Genomic DNA, 16,595 nt, shown 5'->3' with positions numbered 1-16,595 from the left:
TGCCCTGTATCATAATAATGCACATACCCTCAGAAATGTATGTCAGCCATCTTCAAGAAGCACAAACAGGAATTGTATAGAAGTAGGTGACTGCAGGACACTCTATGCTCTCCTCTATCATTACAGGGCATTGTGGGACATTATATTTTTTTAACTCATTTTAACATGCTGTAAATGCCTGCCAGTGTGCTTGTGGAGCTTTACCACAGACTTGAATAACACCACAGACTTGAATAAGAGGTGTTGAAAGGCTTCAAACTTTTTAAGACCTGATATGAGGCTTCAAATTTGAAGCAAAGCAAGACGACGCAAACGATTTATGTTTTGATAATGTGAACAGCACTGTGTGCTGTCTATAGTAGCATTTTCATAGGGGTTTGAGGAGCGTTAAAAATGCCCCTAAAACACCTGCTTTTATTGCCAGTGTGAACGTGGCACTGGTTAGCATTGTTGCAATCTACAAAATGGTTTTCACTTTTTTGTCTTAGGCAGCAATGGAGACATACCATAGATTAGCAATTTGTTTAAAGTGGTTTTAAAGTCAGATTTACAAATAGCTGGCATGCCCTCTGTTGTATGAAGATATAAAGTACTGTTTGTCAGTTTTTTTTAAATTCTAATCCTGAATTCCTTTTTGCACAGCTATGCTGTGCGGTCATGTGACCTCCCTTGACTCCCCTTCCCCAATATAAGGGGTGCAGCAGGAGGGGATGAGATTCCCCTCTGATGTCAGCTGGCCAGCAGAGGGAGATCACGTGACTGCACAGCAATGTGTGCAAGAAGGTATTTAGGATTCTAGCTTTAGAAAATCTGACATAGTATTTTAAATCTTCATACAGCAGAGGGGATGCCAGTTATTTGTAAATCTTACTTTACAGGTGCAGGTAATAGCTGCAAGAGGGGAGGGGTGGGGAGGAGATTGACTCTAACACACAGAAATGATAGGCAGGGAAGGGAGGGGGAGAGACTCTGAGCACACAGTGGGATGACGGAGGCACTTAAACTGACCATGGTATCATGGATCAGCAGCCATGATTATCATGGTCAGTACACCTAGGGGGACACAGAAATGTTTTTTTTTTTTACTTAGTGAAAGCAATATACAGGGTTATGGGATATTGTAGTGACATAAACACATACATACACAAACCCACACAGATTGAAATGGATATATTGGTGTCTTTATTCAACCCTAACAAGTGTGTAACTCTGATATAGATCCCGTTATCTTTTACTCCAGTCAGGCACCCAGATCTGCTGTTATTTTGCTGTCTTTGGTGAGTCTCTGAATCCATATAACAATGCTTTGTAACTTTGTTTTTTTTCCAGATAAAGGAAGTGTTAAAAATGTTGTACTAATTTTGGGATGCCGCTGCACACCACAAAAAGGTATTTTGTGTGTGGGTGTGTGTATATTTTTATATTAAAAAAAAAACCCCTCTTAAAATGTGTATATGTTCATTTTACATTGCCTTTGCAAAAAAACTTTTTTCTTCTTATATTTTGCTGTAGAAATACAATCTTTTCTATCTGTGTGGGATACAAACCTCCCACATGAGGTTCAACACCTTAAAAAACACAATGAAATTAGACAAGAGCTGGCAGAAAAAGCACGGGGGTTGTCACTAGACTTGTAATTGGAGGTAAGTTAATACATACAGTAAATGTTTGTGGTGTACTGATGCCATTTGTTTTATAGTGAACAATCTACCTAACAAATTCCAGATACCTTTTATGAGAGAAATGTAGAGGCTAGCATATAGTTGTGGTTTGAAAGATTTGTTCTGTATTAGCCAATTCAAGCTGTTGAGGTCTGCAAAGTCCTTTCATTAGTGCTATTGGACTAGGCAAGTCTGAGGGTTATGAACTTTCAACCAGCTTACATTAGGGAAATATGTCCCATACATCATAATTCTCATTTTTTTTTTGTAAGTCCATGGTCTGCATGAACGCATTTGCTTTTGGATTAGAGGCAGAATGTACAGGTGCATCTCAAAAAAATAGACTATCGTCAAAAAATTAATTTTTTTCATTAATTCAATTCAAAAAGTAAAATTCATATATTATCCGCTTCCCGGCCAGCCGCCGCGGCCAGATATACTGCGGCAGGCTGGCTCTCCTGCGCAAACCGCCGTACCCGTACGGTGGCTCTCGGGAGCGGGTCTCTCTAGCCCTGCAACTAAGCAACGGGAACCCGGCGATCGCTGCAGGGACTGACAGAAGGCGGTGTGCCATTGTAAACACGGCATACCGCTCATCTGTCACTGATTGAAACAGGGCTCCTGTGTTCCTGTTATTTCAGAACACAGGAGCCCTGTTTCCATCCACCAAGTCTGGCCCCCACACAGTTAGAATCACCCCCTAGTTACACATTTAACCCTCCTGCCAGTGTCATTATTACAGTAACAGTGCATATTTTTAGCACTGATCACTGTAGTCACTGGACCCCCAAAAGTGTCAAAAATCTCAGGTGTCCGATCTGTCCATCGCAATGTCGCAGTCCCGCTAAAAATCGCAGATCGCCGCCATTTATAGAAAAAAAAATAAAAATGACATAAATCTTTCCCCTAGTTTGCGCAAACCAATCAAAATACACTTATTGGGATTTTTTTTTACCAAAAACATGTAGCAGAATACAAATTGGCCAAAAATGATGAAAACATTTGATTTTTACATTTTTTTTTTATTGGGAATGTTATGTAGCAGAAAGTGAAAAATATTGCTTTTTTTTTTTTTCAAAATTGTCGCTCTTTTTTTGTTCATAGCGCATGATCAAAAAACCGCAGAGGTGATCAAATACCACCAAAAAGGATGTCTATTTTATTTGGGTACAGCGACGCCCGACCGCGCAGTTGTCAGTTAAAATAACACAGTGCCGAATCGCAAAAAATGGCCTGGTCATTAAGGGGGCAAATCCTTCCGGTCCAGAAGTGGTTAAATAGATTTGTTACAGAGTGATCTATTTCAAGCAACCCTTTCATTTAACTTTGATGATTATAGCTTACAGCTAGGGAAAACCCAAAGTAAAAAGTTCTAGATTGTACTCACGGTGTCCCACTTTAATCAGCTAATTAACTCAAAACACCTGTAAAGTGGTCTCTCAGTCTGGTTCAGAAGGTTACACAATCATGGGAAAGCCTGCTGACTTACCAGTTGCCCAGAAGACAGTCATTGACACCCTACACAAAAGGCAAAAGAAGCTGGCTGTTTACAGAGTGCTGTATCCAAGCATAATAATGGAAATTTGAGTGGAAGGAAAAAGTGTGGTAGAAAAAGGTGCACAAGCAACAGGGATAACCGCAGCCTTGAGAGGATTGTGAAGCAAAGGCAATTCAAGAATTTGGGGGAGATTCACAAGGAGTGGACTACGGCTGGTGTCAGTGCTTCAAGAGCCACCTCACACAGACTTATCCAGAACATGGGCTACAACTGCTACAGTTCCTTCAACTTCAACTACAGTTCTTTGTGTCAAGCTACTCCTAAACCAGAGACAACATCAGAAGCATCTTACCTGGGCTAAGGAGAATATGGACTGGCTCAGTGGCCCAAAGTCCTTTTTGCGGATGAAAATAAATTTTGCATTTCATTTGGATATTTAGCCCTCTATCAGGAAATTCTAGAGCATATCATGCTTCCTTCTGCTTTATAGAGATGCTGATTTCATTTTCCAGCAGGACTTGGCACCTCCCCACACTGCCAAAATTACCAATACCTGGTTTAAAGGTTATGGTATCACTGTGCTTGATTGGCCAGCAAACTCGCTTGACCTAAACCCCATTGAGAATCTGGGGGGTATTGTCAAGAGCAAGATGAGAGACACCAGACCCAACAATGCAGATGAGCTGAGGGCCGCTATCAAAGCAACCTGGGCATCCATAACACCTCAGCAGTGCCACAGGCTGATTGCCTCCAAGCCACGCCGCACTGATGCAGTAATTGATGCAAAAAGAGCCCCCACCAAGTACTGAGTCCATAGTATACTGCACATGGACATACTTTACTTTTCAGTAAGCAAACATATCTGTATTAAAAATCCTTTTTTTTATTGGTCTTATGTAATATAATAATTTTACTGAATTTGGGGTTTTCACTAGCTGTTAACCATAATCATCGAAATTAAAAGAAAGAAATGCTTGAAATATATTACTATGTGTGTAATGAATCTATATAATATGAGTTTCACTTTTTGATTTGAATTACTGAAATAAATTAGTTTTATGATTTTCAGATTTTTTAAAATGCACCTGTATGTTGATTAACACTATGCTTTCTGTACTTTATATAGTATACTGCTTTTCTACATCCTTTCTTTATTATGGTTGTGACTAAAAAATAAACATTTTAAAACCTTTAGTTAGGTAAAATCCTAAATTTTCTTTAGCCAGTGGGTGGAGTTCTTCCCTGCGTATATCCTCTATACAGCCAATTGGAAAAAAATTCTTCTGTTAAAAGTGACCTTGCCATAAGGGAAATAAAGGTCCACCATTGCATCTGAAAGTGCTAAATGCCTGCTTGTCTGACTTCAGTTCATTGAGTAAAAAGACCCAGTATAAATTTTACATTGATCATTTAAATATTGCACATTATCAATATCTCCCTCTGGAATAATAAGATTTATATTTATTTATTTTATTGAACATCAATTTATATTTATATTCATTTATACCTTATAGCGATTCGCATCTAATACCCTTGAAGCGCAGTACCCCCCCCCCCCCCATATTTATAAAGACCCAGTATAAGCATTCTGCAATTGTTTACAATATGAGAAGGGGACCCCCAACAGGACTTATAAGGCAGAATCACGGATACATTTAAAGGCAAATGCTAATCTTTATTACAAAAAGTTGAAAAAAGACCCATAGGTCAAATAAAACAATGTCATAATTTCACACAGGATAGTGTCATAAAATTAGAACATAGTACCATTCAATATTGCATATACCCTGAAAAATACAGGTACATCCAAAATAGTGCCCTATGGATAAAAACCTACGGCTGCGCCTCGTCAAAAACGAAAGAGAATATATTGAAGATAAAAGTCCATTCAAAGATTAAATATACAAATGAGTTGAACATGAAACAGTGCTGGCCACTTTAAAAATATTAACAATGTAAAACAAGTCTAAATCCCAAAAAAGAGAATGACCAGTGGCGCACAGAATACACCCTGTGATGACAAAGTGCAGAGAATAATGATCTCAAAGTCCATAAAAACACATATAGTTGAAATGAATTAAAGTGCAAATGTTGACATTCTTGATATAATGTCACTCACCACACCACGTGCAAAAGTGATACCGCTCCCTCTAGGTCATGGGTGTCCAACCTTTTGGCTTCTCTAGGCCACATTGAGTGTAGAGAAATTTTCTCGGGCCGCATATAAAAAATATATACTATAGTTAAGGTATAGAAGTAAAATGCCGCCGCGCCCTTCCCGCGCCTCCGCCCCCCCCCCCGCACTAATTTAACACAACTAGAAGATGATCAAATGAAATTGAATCAGTATACAGAGGTTTACTTCTTCTGAGAGATATTAACCACCTCCCACCCGGGCCATTGTAAATATACGGCCGGGTGGGAGTCTCGTCCTTCTGAATGGACGTTCTGGAACGTCCTTCAGAAGGAGAGAGATCGCGCCGCCGCGGGCACGCGCAGCGGCGCGATCTCGATGTGCCTGTGTCCCTCGGACACAGAGCAACATCATTCGGCAGGAGGGCCCTGTGATTGGCCCTCCTGATCACATGACGGCAGTGTCCAATCACAGCCGTCATGTAATGTCAATACAGCCGTTGTAACGGCTTCGATCTCTTCTCCTCCTGACAGATCCTGTCAGTGAGGAGAAGAGAAGAGGATCGGTGCTGCTGCTGGGGTGATCAGTGAGTATTTCTAATTACTCACTGATCACAGGGGGGGTCTGTGCTGGTAATCAGATGATTGATTACCAGTACAGCCTTGGGGGGGGAGGGGTGCCACTAAGCCACCAGGGATGCCCACCCATGACCACAAGGGATGGCAAGCAGGGCTCAGAGAGCCCCCCAGTGCCCTCCCTATCAGTGTTGCCCACCAATGCCATCTATCAGTGCTGCCCACCAGTGCCGTTATTGCCATCTATCAGTGCCGCCCACCAGTGCCCATTACTGCCCACCAGTGCTGCCTATCAGTGCCGATCAGTGCCCCCCATCAGTGCCGATCAGTGCCGATCATTGCCGCCCAACAGTGCCACCTATCAGTGCCCATCAGTGCCGCCAATCAGTGCCCATCAGTGCTGCCTATCAGTGCCCATCAGCGCTGCCTATCAGTGCCCACCAATGCTGCATATCAGTGCTATCTATCAGTGCCACATATCAGTGCCCATCAGTGCTGCATATCAGTGCTACCTATCAGTGCCCATCAGTGCTGCATATCAGTGCCACCCCATCAGTGCCACCCCATCAGTGTCTCCTCATCAGTGCCTGTCAGTGCGGCATCATCAGTGCTCATCAGTGCAGGAAAAAACATATCTATTTACAAAATTTTATAACCTAAACAAAAAAACTTTTTTTTTTTTTCAAACTTTTCAGTCTTTTTTTATTTGTGCACCAAAAAAGAAAAAACCTGACGGTGATCAAATACCACCAAAAGAAAGCTCTATTTGTGGGGAAAAAATGACACAAATTTGGTTTAGGTACAGCGTTGCATGACCGCGCAATTGTCATTCAAATTGCAACAGCGCTAAAAGCTGAAAATTGGTCTGGGAAGGAAGGGGGTTTAAGTGCCCAGTATTGAGGTAGTTAAAGGAACACTCTAACATCATGACCACTTCAGTGATTTGAAGTGGTCATGGTGGTAGGAGTGAGAAACACTGCACATGCTCGCCTCCCCTCCAAGACAGCCTCTGCCTACCATTAGTCGGAAGCCGCTGTGGCCATGCCCCGACCCGACTTCTTTCCTCCCCAGCAAAAAAAAATTGTCAGGGGGCAGTGGGCCTGGGGTTCCGGGCCACAGGTTGGACATGCCTGCTCTAGGTAATGAACTCACCAGAAATCTGGTAATACTGCGCATATCCAGCACACCAGTTAAGGGGCTGTGTATGGATATATTCCAATAGGGTGGTCAGTGGCTCATAAACATTCCATGAGTATCAATTAATGGAAAAAAAATGGGAAAGACCATAGTGTGATACCGTAAAGATAGGTACTTTATTCACATAAACCATAAAAGTTAAACTCTCATATCCCACAGGAATAATGAGCAGTAAGATCTCCACTGTGTCTCTAAACAGACCAAGGTAGGGCTGATCTGCCATGTAGCTTGGTCAGTTTGGGTGTAATCCTCAAGCAGATCCCAACATGTTTCGGAAGACAATTTCCTCCAGTGGAAAGGTGGGGTATATCAGTTCTAAAATATAACATACAAAAGTAAGTAGTATACAATAAATTAACTACATGCCATGTTAATATGATAGGCTAACACTAAGCTACACTCACAATGTATTTAGGGTGGTCCATAAAATCAATATCAGATCTCTTGAGGCTAATATCTGCTGCTGCCCGTGGAAAACTCCCAGGAAGGCCTCCCAGAGAAAATTAAGCTATTTAAAAATGAGCTACTCAGCATTACAATTCAAAGCATCAGATAAACAGCCAGAGACCTAGGAATCTCAAAAGTGACACCCTTCACTAATATGACAGAAATGAATAGCTCCTTGTAAAATGTACACAAATTACATTAGACTGGATTTTCCAGTAAGAAATGCTGATTTCCTGGGATAACTAATGTTTTAGTCAAGCAAATGCTAAGGACTAGTCACCAGTATACCCTGTAGGTGATCATTTCTCCAAGTCTAATATATCTCGACTCATTCCGCAGTGTACCTTGTGGTATTACCCATCTTAAGATGGGTATACACTAGCAGAATTTTGAACAAAAATTTTTACAAAATTTTTTAGGAAAATTCATAAAAAATGATCAGATAATTGCAATGCCATTTGAAAGTAGGTTAAGATTTTGTTATCTTTTAACATTCAATTTTGGAATAAACTTTACCAAACAAAAACCACATCCACTGTTAGAAAGTCGTACATTCAAGAACATTTTCCATCCTGATCCTTCAAATTTTTTCATCACTGTGGTTTAAAACTAACATTAATTTTACCCCATTAATGATTAAAAAATGATCTTAGAGCATTCTTACAACTAAAAATGTTGAATTAAATTTTGCTAGTGTATTCCCAGCTTTCATGGAAGATCTAGAAACAGCAGGATAGGGGAAGGGCCACAGATCAATAGATAGCAGCAGCAGCACAGGCAGCGAACACAGAGACATCAGAAGGGGTGGAAGTGCATAGATCTTCACACAGAGACTGTGAAGCAGGATGAGATGATCAGGAGGTAGCAGGAAAAGTATAAGAAAATAATTGTCACTATCGCCCATTGACAGACGCAGCTCTCATACTTCTTAGACCATTGGGTTATGCTGCCCCCTGCAGGAGTAGTACTAGGCAAGGGAAAAAAAAACAATTCACGACGCCCACAGGTCTGTCCCTATAGGCATAACCCCACACACCCTGCTCCAGCAAAACAGTTTGTTTCTGCCTAGTAAAAGAGTAGGACCTAGGTTTCCTGCTGGGACTTCGGTCTCAGTTTTTTTATTCTTTTAAGAATATTTTGTTTTATTTATCTTTACTCACTTTGCTAGTTAGTGTTCAGGGGGATCTACCTGGTGATCTACAAGCAATGCAGGCTGAGGTTTCACACTGGATAATTTAGATCCTTAAGGTCTCCCAGCCTGGCCTACGAGCGTGAGCACTATGCCTCGTTACGACGGAGCCCCTTTTTGAATGGGGACGAGCCTGTGGGTGGATGTCTCGCTGGGACGATACGACCTGGAACGCCCTGAGTCGCAGCGTACCCCTCCGCTGGCAGCACCCCCACTTTGGGTGGGAGGTTGTCTGTTCGGAGCGGAGCCCACCCGGTCCATGGTATGGGGAGTAAATGCAGCCCCACCTTGTCCCTTGGTGGTCTTGCTATCTGTATCTGCTATCTGTATATTTGTAAAGGGGACTCCGCGACTTCAGCAGCACTGGAAAGCCTGGTGACCAAGGTCGATTTTGTTATGAAAAGGTTACTAGTCGCAAACGGCTGCTGCCTTCATCATCATTGGTGGGGTCCAGAGACTGATATGGTCGCCATGAACGCCCCCCTACCTGAGGGGTCGCTGTCCTCGCAATCATATGGTGAAGAGGACCTGTCCTCTTCAGTGCGGGAATGCGCTTTAGTGGAAGCCGCTTTGGTGGGAAGAATACTCTTCCTCAATCCTCCAAAGGTAAAGCACCCCGTAATAAGCGGGGACCTTCCTTCACCACTCATAGACAGTTCTTTCGTGCCTCTGAGCGCAAAAAAAAGGTAAGCCGTTTAGAGATTCTGGAGGGACTAAGATGCCCTGGGGCAAGCCCAAGACCAGTCATTCTGGTTCTGCGGACAAGTCCTCTTCAGCATGAAGGGGCGCCCTCACCCGTTTCTGGGGTGGGGGAACGTCTGCGCTTGTTCAAGACAAATGGGTTCACAAACTGATTTGTTCAGGGTACAAGATCGAATTTCGGTCCCAGCCGGTGGACAGGTTCTTTCAGTCAAATCTTTGCCTGTCTCCGGATCGTTTTAAGGATCTCCGGGAGGCTGTGCAGGATCTCCTTTCTCAAGGAGTGATTGTGCTGGTTCCTCTGCAGGAGCGGTTTCAAGGTTTCTATTCAAACCTGTTCACGGTGCCCAGAAAGGAGGGCAAGGTATGTCCAATCCTGGATCTCAAGGCTCTGAACTGCTTTGTGCGGATGCAGAGGTTTCAAATTGAGTCCATTCGGTCGGTGGTGGCATCTTTGAATCAGGGGGATTTTCTGGCCTCCATCGATATCAAAGATGCGTATTTGCATATCCCCATCTTCGAGGGACACCAATGATTCCTTCGCTTTGCGGTGGCAGAGGAAGATTTTCAATTTGTTGCGCTACCCTTTGGTCTCGCTTCCGCTCCCGTAGTTATTACCAAGGTCCCGGCCATGGAGGTGGCCGAGATTCTGGTATGGGCGGAAGACAATGTTCAGGCTCTTTACGCAGTCCACATTCCGGGGTTTGGAGAATTGGCAAGGGGATTACCCGAGTCATCAGGTGCTGGATCATGGGGAATGGTCTCTTCATACGGAGGTGTTTCATCTCCTGTGTGCCCGGTGGGGGACTCTAGAGATGGATCTGTTTGCGTTTTGCCTCAACAGAAAAGTCCAGAGGTTTGTGGCCAGGTCTCTGTACCCTATGGCCGACACCACAGACGCTTTGGTGGCTCCTTGGAGCCAGTATCGGCTAATTTATGCCTTCCCTCCGCTCAAAGTCCTGCCAAGGTTTATTCGCAGGGTGGCGGTGGAAAGAATTCTGGTCGTTCTGGTGGCCCCAGACTGGCCTCATCGGTCTTGGTACGCAGACCTAGTAAAAATGGTTGTCGATCCTCCTGTGGAGACTTCCTGTGCGGGAGGATCTGCTGTCCCAGGGACCGATCTTCCATCCTGCTTTACAGTCGCAGGCTTTAATGGCATGGCTGTTGAAAGCGAGGTGTTGAGGGGTAGAGGTTCTTCTGACTCGGTGATTCCTACACTTTTGAAGGCCAGGAAGTCGATGTCCAGGAAGATCTATCATCGTACATGGAAATCGTACATTTCCTGGTGTGAATCGCTGCAGCTGCACCCTCGCTTGTTTTCTATAGCTAGGGTTTTGGCCTTTTTACAAAGAGAGGTTGAGCAGCAGTTGGCTTTGGGCACTATCAAGGGCCAAGTGTCTGCCTTGGCCATTTACTTCCAATGTCTGTTGGTTGCTAATGCCCTGATTCGCACCTTTATTCCTGGGGGTGCGTCTTCTGGATCCCCCGCAGAGATCCCCATTTCCTCCGTGGGATCTCAATCTGGTTTTGTCCGTTCTTCAAAAGCCTCCCTTTGAGATTATTAGGGGGAAATTTCTCTGCTTTCTTTATCCAAGAAGATTGCCTTTCTGGTGGCAATTACCTCTGCCCGCAGAGTGTCTGAGTTGGCGGCTCTGTCCTGTTCGCCCTATTTGGTGGTCCGCAGAGATAAAGTGGTGCTCTGACCGAATCTGTCTTTTCTTCCTAAGGTGGTGTCGAATTTTCATCTCAATGAAGACATTGTGTTGCCTTCTCTATGTCCTAAGCCTCAGCATCCCATGGAAATTGCCTTGCAGTCTCTGGATGTGGTTCGGGCGATAAGGGTTTATCTGGCGGTAACTGAGTCTTTTAGAAAATCGGACTCTCTCTTTGTCCTTACCTATGGACCTCGGAAAGGTTTGGCTGCATCTGCTGCGACCATTTCCAGATGGATCAGGCAGACAATGGTTCAGGCTTACTGTATTCGTCTGGTGCCTCCTTTCCCTGTGAAGGCGCATTCTAGTAGAGCGCTGAGTGCCTCCTTGGGCTTTTCGCCATCACGCCTCCGTAGTTCAAGTTTGTAAAGCAGTTAATTGGTCGTCTGTGCAAACTTTTACAAAATTCTATGGGGTACATTTGTTGGCATCTTTGGATGCTTCCTTTGGCCGCAAGGTTTTGCAGGCTGCTGTTTCAGAAGAGAATTGTTTATTTCTCTTTAGGGGTTTTCTTCTTTCATGGGTGAGCTCCTGTTCCTGGTTAAGCTTCTTGTTACCTAGTTAGCTAAGTTTAGCCTTTGGAGTTTACATTTACTATCTGGTTGCGTTCTCTCCAACCCTCATGCCTGCACTGCTTTGGGACGTCCCAATGGTCTAAGAAGTATGAGAGCTGCGTCTGTCAATGGACGATAGAGAAAACTGGATTTTTGTAAGAACTTACTGTAAAATCCTGGATGTACATGTGTTTTTGGTGCCTCTTTGTCTGTACATTCTGTTGGTTGTTGGAAGCTGCCACCCGATGCCTTCCTAAAAACGATGAGTCGTCCATGCTATAAACAAAAAAGCCAGCATGTAAAAATAAATAATAAAAAAAATGAAAAAAAATGTGGGGGTCCTACCCTCTCTATCCGGATTTTGAAAGGGACCCTATGCCAAATAAAAAAAATGCATGGGTTCCCCCCACAAAATATTTACCAGGCCCTAAGTTCTGGTATGGATTTTAAGGGGAACCCCACACCACATAAAAAATTGACAGGGGGTCTCCCCAAGAAGTCATACCAGACCCTTATCCAAGCATTCAGGCCAGAAAAAGTTGGATGGCAAGCGAGTGTCCGTCCATCTCCCCCCCCCCCCCTAACCATGCCAGGCATTACCCCCCAAAGCATAACCCTAGCCTGGTGGTTGTGGGGGAGCAGGCGTGACTTTTCAGAATCTTAAAGCCCCCTTTAACATTGGGGCCCCAGATACCAGCCCCCCATGTGAATGCGTAAGGCTACATAGTACCCCTACTCATTCACCAAAAAAAATGTCAAAAGCAAAAAAAAAAACAAGTGTTTTGACAGGTCCCTTATTTAAAAAAGAAAAATGTCCCCCAATGTGGATCCATATTCAATCGTGATGAACACCGACCGACACGAAAAAAATGCCTCCCTCCGTATACAACTGCTCCTGTCACTTGACACTGAATGACAGTGCCACTTTCTCTCACCACTAAGTAAACAGCGGGGCAGGACCACCTGATGTCACTGGGTCACCTGCCCCTCATGATGTCATAAGGGCATGGTCTCCGGGGCTATCCCGTGCCCTCCAGGGGTGGAGTCCAGGTGATCTCTGAGGAAGGTCACATGACGTCGTTGGAGGTAGAAGTCATCCAGTTACATCAATGGGTGACGCTGCCCCTTACATACAGCCGGGTCTCTGGGGAACATCGTGTGGCGGAGTCACTCAGTGTTTAGTGGGGGAAAGCAGTACTATCCTTCAACAAGTGTCAAGTGATGGAGAGGCCGGGTTCAGCAGGCAGCGCTTTTTTTTGTACTGTTGACATTTTGTTGGTGAATGAGTAGGGGTTCTATGTACCCTTATAAGTAGGGGTTCTATGGGGGGCCGGGAACTGTGGGCACCCTTGTTAAAGGGGGCTTCCAGATTCCAATAAGTTACCCCTGTACCCCCACAACCAATAGGCCAGGGTTATGGGGAAGAGGCCCTTGTCCTCCTCAATGTGGGGACAAGGTGCTTTGGGAAGGCAGTCCCTGCCCCAAGGACCCGCACCCATCACCTTGAGGGCATATGCCTGGTGTGATTTCCTGACCTGCCAGGCTGCATGCTCGGATAAAGGTCTGGTATGAATTTTGGAGGGACCCCACACCATTTGTTTTTTTTTTTTGCTATGGGGTCCCCTTTAAAATACATACCAGACCATAAGGGCCTGGTATGAATTGGTTGGCACCCTCACACTGTTTTTTTTATGACTTAAGGACCGCCCTATAGCAGATATAGTGCTACAGGGTGGCCCTCCTGTAAAGAATCTTGTATGTGTGTGTGTGTATGTACATATATATATAATTTCCCTGCAAACAGCACACAGTTTACACATAAAACACTGGTTAGGCACACAGTTAACCTTTTGATCGCCTTAGATGTTTAACCCCTTCCCATTAGTACAGTAACAAAGTGTCAGTGTCTGATTGTCTGCTGCAATATCGCAGTCCCACTATAAGTCGCTGATCACCACTATTACCCCCCTCGTCATGAAGGCAGGTAAATCTTCCGGAGGTCAAGTGGTTAAAATGCCAGCTCATTTGACAGCAGGGTGACTTATCTTTGTTAGAATGCCTGGTGGGTGCGTCAATAGGTAGGATGTCAGCAGGTGACGGCTTCTAACAACCCACCGAAATTACAGGCAAAAACACATTACCCTGTGTTTTTGATGCATGTTGCCATGTTCCACATGTGTTCCAAAAAAAATGTAACATGTTGTACTTTTGTTAATCACTTAAGCCCCGGAAGATTTTACCCCCTTCCTGACCAGGGCCTATTTTGCGATTCGGCACTGCATGACTTTAACGGACAATTGCACGGTCGTGTGACGCTGTACCTAAACTAATTTGACGTCCTTTTTTTCCCACTAACAGAGCTTTCTTTTGGTGGTATTTGATCACCTGTGCGATTTTTTGATCATGCGCTATAAACAAAAAAAAGAGCGTCGGTTTTGCAAAAATAACAATATTTTTCACATTTTTTTATATGAAATTCCCCCCAAAAAATGTAAAAATTAAATTTTTAACATTTTAGGGCAATTTGTTTTATGCTACATATGTTTGGTAAAAAAGCGTATTTTGATTGGTTTGCGCAAAAGTTATTGCGTTTACTAACTAAGGGAAAGATTGTCATTTTTGTTGTTTTTTTTTTTTAACGAGTAATGGCGGCGATCTGCGTTTTTTTTGCGGGACTGCGACATTGCGGCGGACAGATCAGACCCTTGACTGACATTTTTGACACTTTTGGGGTTACCAGTGACATTACTGCAGTAATCAGTGCTATACATATGCACTGTTACTGTAAAAATGACACTGGCAGTGAAGGGGTTAACTTTTTTTTTTTTCTTTTTTTTTTAAAGGCAGGGGTTAAGTGTGTCCCTAGGGGCATGTTTCTAACTGTGATTGGCTGTGGCTTGAGGTGTAAGAACAGAGATCAACGGTCCTACATAGCAGAACCGTATGATCTCCATTCTTACACAGGGAAGATTGTTTACATTAGCCGCCAGCCTTTCTCCTGGTGTAACGGACGATCACGAGGGCACACGCGCGGGGGGTCCGTGACCGAGTGGGAGCGCGCCTCTGGCGGCGCGCGCTCGCTCCCTAGAGCCTCACAGGCTAGCGACGTAGGCCTACGCCGCTTTGCCTGTGAGGGGCTGACCGCCGCAGTAAATAGTCGTGCGGCGGTCGGCACTGGTGTGAACTAGGGACTTTGGAATCCATGGTAACTACTGTTCATGCGTTTTTCATGCAGATTAAAAACGTACTGGACTGCATGTGGTGTGAACTGACCCTTAGGGTTGCATTTTTTACTGACCACTTCAAATGACAGTAACTCCTTTTAGAATCAAATTGATACTTAACAATTGAGACTTCTGGGCACTGTCACACACACAGACACATAGCTGCAGTCAGCCATTATATTTTAATGGACAGTTCTCCCTTCCACAGACTTTCAGGGGTCTTTCATATGGACGGCCAGAGGGCAGTAATAATAGGCAGCTGCCCACCTAAATTCCAACATTACAGCCAGGTGGGGCTGTATACATGCTGCAGCTGCAATGTTCTACTTTGCGGCTGTGGCAATTTTAACTCTTTAAGTCATTATTTCACTGCTATTTAGTGCTCCGAAAGTCACAGTAACAGCAGTTTTACTGGATGGGATGTGAGAGAGAATTTGCAACAGGGTCACATATGGCAATAAAAAATGAATGGTGAGCCTAAACTTCCTCATTCCAGTAAACAAAAAAATGCATTTAACTGTAATGGTGTTAGAGATTTTCTGTCACCTTTTTGTCCAAATGAAAATGGTTTCAACAGGATGAAAATGAGGTAAAATTTCCAAGACCTAGTTCACACTCAGGAGCCGCAAAAATGGGCAACTGAGCTGCAATTTTTACCACCCCCTTAACTTGTAAAGGCAGCCGGGTGAGGTTGCACACATGGTGCAGCCCAATACTTTGCTTCAAGGCTGATACCCCCTGTGGCATTTAGCAGGCAGTATGGTCGCTGAAAATGACCCATTCAAGCAGTTCCTGCATGGTATTGAGGGCTTACAGTTTTAAAAAAAGCACTGAGGAAGCAAGGTGTTACCGCCCAGCCACATGTCAAACCCCCACCCTGAAAAATGATCCATCACATTTCAGAGGGATGGCAAGAGCTGTCAAAAGTGTGAATGAGCCCTTATGGAGTCCCAGATAGCAGATAGCTCTATTGTGTATTATCTACATACCATATTTATACATAAATGTGAATAAACCATGTGTTCAGGTATGAAAATAGCACTTGTTACCTAGCACGTGAAACGTTTTAAGTGTTATCATTTTTATTCACCTGCATATTGGTTTATGCTAGGCAAGTAAACAAATTAACTTTCGTTCTTTCTTTTTTTAACACAGTAAATGCTGCTCATTGCTATACGTATTCAGTTTTCTGTATCATCTTTATAAATATAAGGATCATTGCAACATGAAGGAATACAGATTCCAGGACAGATGTGGAAACCAAACTCGCTCATTGATCTGTTTGTAAAAATTGATTTGCTATCACAAATACATGCAATTTGAAACTAATTAGGCTCCTTTCACAATAGCGCTTCTCCAAAGTTGCATTATTTCCAGTACGACTTTGATGTGACTTTTGCTGCAATTTTGATTTGACTATTGTGACAGGAAGTCAGGTAAATCTGGGAATGTAGTCACTGAGAGGAGACACATTCCCACCTGCTTAGAAAGTCCATTAATTAATTTAGGGTGTTGGCTACAGAGCTAGCCAGCAGGAAGTTGAAAGGCCTTCACCTGTTCAGAATGAGGGAGTTAAGGCTCTATAATTTGTTCAGAGAAAGTCCTATTGTTTGCTGCCTCCAGAAGCTGCATCCTGAAGCCATGTGGGCTGGGAGCAGGAGGACAGTCAGCGTGTGCCTCCCGACAGGATGTGTGGGCCTGGGAG

The 16,595-nt window shown here is 43.8% G+C and overlaps 1 protein-coding gene across 4 annotated transcripts in view; it reads left to right on the top strand.

Annotated features, from left to right (window-relative positions):
* Positions 1-16,060, top strand: part of LRRK2 (leucine rich repeat kinase 2) — an 816,940-nt gene extending 800,880 nt beyond the window's left edge. For all 4 annotated transcript variants that reach the window (XM_082254234.1, XM_082254231.1, XM_082254232.1 and 1 more), the window contains 3 exons: positions 1,330-1,389; positions 1,513-1,643; positions 16,046-16,060. In XM_082254234.1, coding sequence (XP_082110360.1) covers positions 1,330-1,389; positions 1,513-1,637 — 185 coding nt within the window. In that variant the 3' untranslated portion in view covers positions 1,638-1,643; positions 16,046-16,060. The remainder of the gene's footprint in view (positions 1-1,329; positions 1,390-1,512; positions 1,644-16,045) is intronic.
* Positions 16,061-16,595: the final 535 nt, after the last annotated feature.

This window comes from Pelophylax lessonae, assembly GCF_965119305.1.
Source record: "Pelophylax lessonae genome assembly, chromosome: 4".
Lineage (NCBI taxonomy): Eukaryota > Metazoa > Chordata > Amphibia > Anura > Ranidae > Pelophylax > Pelophylax lessonae.
This window is presented reverse-complemented; position numbering and strand designations above follow the sequence as displayed.